This window comes from Plasmodium fragile (assembly GCF_000956335.1).
Source record: "Plasmodium fragile strain nilgiri unplaced genomic scaffold supercont1.7, whole genome shotgun sequence".
NCBI lineage: Eukaryota > Apicomplexa > Aconoidasida > Haemosporida > Plasmodiidae > Plasmodium > Plasmodium fragile.
The window spans coordinates 253,089-257,270 of record NW_012192587.1 but is presented as its reverse complement, the minus strand read 5'-3'; the positions used below and the strand labels follow the sequence as shown (position 1 = coordinate 257,270).

The window sequence follows — 4,182 nt, the reverse complement described above, 5'->3', positions numbered from 1 at the left end:
AAAAAAAAAAAAAAAAAAAAAAAAAAAAAAAAAAAAAAAAAAACAATTTAAATTTCTTTCCCAACAATCAGCTGCGATTAAGTAGTTAATTAAAGTGCATACAATTTTTTTTTTTTTGTTGTTGTTGTTGAACATACGGAAAATAAAACAATGTTATTCTCCTTGGTTACCATCATAAAAGTATGTTTTTAAAAGTACAAAATATTTTGAGGTAAAAGAGGAAGAAGAAAAAAAAAACATTAACGCTTAGCTATTGAGTTAGCTATAATAACTAATTAAAAATATAAAGTATATTATACACCCACTGGTTGGTACCCTGTGAATTTTTACTTATACAATTACAGTCCCCCTTTTTTTTGAGTGTGAATTTTTATGTTTCTTTATTTTGTTCTGCCAATTTGCCTGCCCATTCGACGACCCATTTGCTGTCTGATTATTCCACAGATTACCTGTAAATTCATCCATTTGTTAACGTGGCGCCCCTTTCACCCTTGGCAAAAGAGAGGCCACATGTGTTGCTTAAAAACCCGGTGCTTTAAATACTGCGCACGTTGTCGCAGCGGCTCAACTAAAGAAGCCTTTCTGTGACCTCACCTTCCACCACGTTGGAACTTTTCAAGAACCCCTTATTCTTCTATAAGTATCCCCCAGCAAAATGATTGAATGTATCGAGAATTACATAAAAAATTATAAGGAGAAGGAAAACATGTATGTGAAAAAAAAAGTGTCCATCATTGGATCCCCCCTGTCAGCTGGACAACCCTTGGGAGGAGTCAACTTGGCTTGTGACAATTTGAGGATGCTCGGTTTGCATCAAGTGATACAGTCCTTGGGTTGGAGCTACGAAGACGTTGGAAATGTTTGTACTGGCGCAAATATTAGCAGCGCTGGAAGTACTGTAGGCAAAGATACCGACGGGAGGAGGACCGATGAACAGGCCCAACTAAACGGAACGGAAAACACACACAACGGTAGCTCTGGACACACAGAAAATTACCTTAACGGAATGGCAAAAATGAACGGAGACATAAAATTAAACCACTGCTGCAATGGAAAAAGTAATGCCAATTTGGAAAATCATAGCGACATTAATAATCACATAGGGGAAGGATGCATAACCAAAAAGTGCGTACAAAATAATTACTATACTAATATAAAAAATGTTGAAATTGTTGGAAAATTTAGTGAAAAATTATTTCGCACAATGAGTAATGAATTGAAGAAGAAAAATTTCGTATTAAACATTGGAGGTGACCACAGCGTAGCATTTCCTAGCATCCTGAGCTCTTTGCAATTTTACCCAGATTTAAGAGTCATATGGATAGATGCCCATGGAGATATTAACATCCCGGAGACCTCTCCCTCAGGCAATTATCATGGCATGACATTAGCTCACACCACAGGCCTCTTTAAAAACAAAGTGCCATCCTTCGAGTGGTCTGAAAATCTCACATATTTAAAACCAGAAAATGTAGCCATCATTGGAATAAGGGACATCGATATATATGAAAAAATTATCTTAAAAAAATGTAAAATTAATTATTATACAATCTTTGATATTGAAAAACATGGAATATACAATACCATCCTTACAGCTCTTAATCTACTGGATCCTCAGGAAAATTGCCCCTTACACATTTCTCTCGACATTGATAGTGTCGATAGTTTTTTTGCTCCAGGAACTGGAACCATTGCTAAAGGGGGCCTAAATTACAGAGAAATTAATTTATTAATGAAAGTCCTGGCAGACACAAGGCGCGTCGTGTCAATGGATTTGGTAGAATATAACCCATCGCTCGACGAAAATGATAAAAAGGTTCACAGTGATTCCTTGCCCATTTCGGAGTATGCCACAAAAACGGGCAAACTTTGTCTGGAGCTTATTGCTAGGGTTCTCGGCAACGACATTGTCTAGCTGGCTTGTGCCATGATAAATATACCGTATTTCAATATTTTTCTATATACCTTATAGCATATTTTTCGTGTGCGCCCTATTACACATACATATATCAATGACCCGTTACCCACAAACCATCGGATCTGAAGTCTCATTTACCAATGGGGACCCACAGAAAAGATGCACCTGGTGATACGCTTTTGTACGTGTGCTTAGATTCGTGGTCATGCATGTATGCCCGTTTATGCATCCGACGCGTACTTCAACTCTCCCTCACCCATTTGCAAATTTGTGAAAAGAAGCTCTGCTGCGCGGTGAACTGTGCGGCGTCTCGAATTGAGCTCTGCCACGAACATGCCCGAGCATCAAACCTTTCTGTATCCAACTTCATATCTGTCCAACTGCGCGTCCTCGCATCTTGTGGTGTAGCAAAAAAACTTTCCAATTGTCACCTATATGATGACCCTCTTTTTACTTCTTTTTATTTTAATAATTCGTTTTTAATAATACATAAGTGTATATTTTTTTTCAATTTTAAGTTAATTAAAAAAAATGTTTGAAAAACATTAACAATCTGAAAATGAAAAGCCTCAGAAAGATAAATATACATTAATATTACAATTTCATCTCTTATTTTTTCTTTTTTTTTAAAAAATAAAAAGCATGAATTGTTACATTATACTATATTATATTAAATAAAAACAAATATTAATTATTAAAAAAAAAAACTTAAAAAAGGTATACATAATGCGAGTATGTATATATATAGGTGTATATGAGTACAAGTATATATATATGCTATACAGTACACGACGCACATGGTACGCGGTACTTTTATGTATATATTTAAAAAAAAAAAAAATTACAAAAATGAGAATCGTACAATTCTAGGGAAACCACACGCACGGGCACGCTTGTTGCTCGCACACAAATGTGTGGATATTTTGGCATGTACATATACACATGTATAGCAGCGTATAGAAACATGTGCGCGCGTGCATGCCAGTGCACAACTGCAAGGAACACTACACTCGCGCATGGGTCCATACGAAAATATACTGCTACAGATGTGTACACATACCTGTGCATAAATACGCCGATACGTAAGTGCGCGATGCGCGTGAGAACTATACGTATTCATGTGGATGCGTATATATGCCAATAAGTATAAATTCCTGCACTGCATTTCTCGCAGTACAGATATTTATATATGTGTAAATTAAAATATACAGCATTATACGGTAATGTAGAGACGTATACAGTAATGTACAGCACTCTGGTCTCCTCTGCTAACGCCTTGCTTATTGGGGGTACATACATAAATGCATTCTCCTGTAAATTGTAGAATCTCAATTTGAATTCCTGGTTTTAATTTGTTTAAAAATTTAATTAGTTTTAATTATATTTAATTTTGTTGCTTTTGATGGATATGTATGGGGTGTGGGGGGTATATTACACCTGTGGAGGTGAAAATCCGCCCATAAGGGTGTATACTCTAAATATACACCGTGTGTTTTTTTTTCTGTTCAGCTAGCTATTTTAATTTTTGTCCCTTTTTGGCTATTTTTTTTTTTTTTTTTTAAAGACTTGTTCATATTTTTCTTGAAAAAAAAATTATTGTGTCAGTTAAAGAATAAACAAGGATTTATCGATTTTGTCCATTTCGCTCTTGTGCACGTCGTAGTTTTCAAACAACTTCTTGTCATAACTGTTACACATTCCATAATTGAAAATTTTGAAATAGTCCTTCTCTGCACCCAAACTTTTGGCCTTTCCGAATAGAGAGAAATTTTCCCAGCTAACATTACTGTCGGGGTTTTCCTTTTCCTTCATCATTTTGTTGCCCATGTTAGCCTGCTGTTCACAGTCTACTCCAACGTCCATCATGTTATTGCCACTCATTAGGTCCCTGTTGTTGCCTGAGAAATCAGGCCTTGCCGCTGCGTTGTTCTTTTGTTCTTTGTCAAGCATCAGGTACTTGCACAGCATATGCTGCGTCCTGCTATTACAATCTCCACCGTTGCCCATATTCACGGCGCTAGTGCTCATTTCGCCCGCGTTGTTCATGCTGCCCATGTTCATGTTCAAGCTCATGTCGTTGATGTTGCTCATGTTGAGAGGCAAGTCGCTGATGCTGCCCATGTTGAGAGGCAAGTCGCTGATGCTGCCCATGTTGAGGGGGAGGTCGTTCAAGCTGTTCATGTTGAGGGGGAGGTCGTTCAAGCTGTTCATGTTGAGGGGGAGGTCGTTCAAGCTGTTCATGTTGAGGGGGAGGTCGTTCAAGC

General features: G+C 37.3%; 2 protein-coding genes across 2 annotated transcripts; one reads left to right on the top strand and one right to left on the bottom strand.

Annotated features, from left to right (window-relative positions):
• Positions 1-655: 655 nt before the first annotated feature.
• AK88_00890 (arginase) lies at positions 656-1,915 on the top strand (the record flags this gene model as incomplete). The annotated part of the gene is made up of 1 exon (XM_012478534.1): positions 656-1,915. The coding sequence occupies one exon, from the start codon at positions 656-658 to the stop codon at positions 1,913-1,915; it is 1,260 nt and encodes a 419-aa protein (XP_012333957.1).
• Positions 1,916-3,523: 1,608 nt separating this feature from the next.
• Positions 3,524-4,159, bottom strand: AK88_00889 (uncharacterized protein; the record flags this gene model as incomplete). Its single annotated transcript, XM_012478533.1, has 1 exon — positions 3,524-4,159. The coding sequence occupies one exon, from the start codon at positions 4,157-4,159 to the stop codon at positions 3,524-3,526; it is 636 nt and encodes a 211-aa protein (XP_012333956.1).
• Positions 4,160-4,182: the final 23 nt, after the last annotated feature.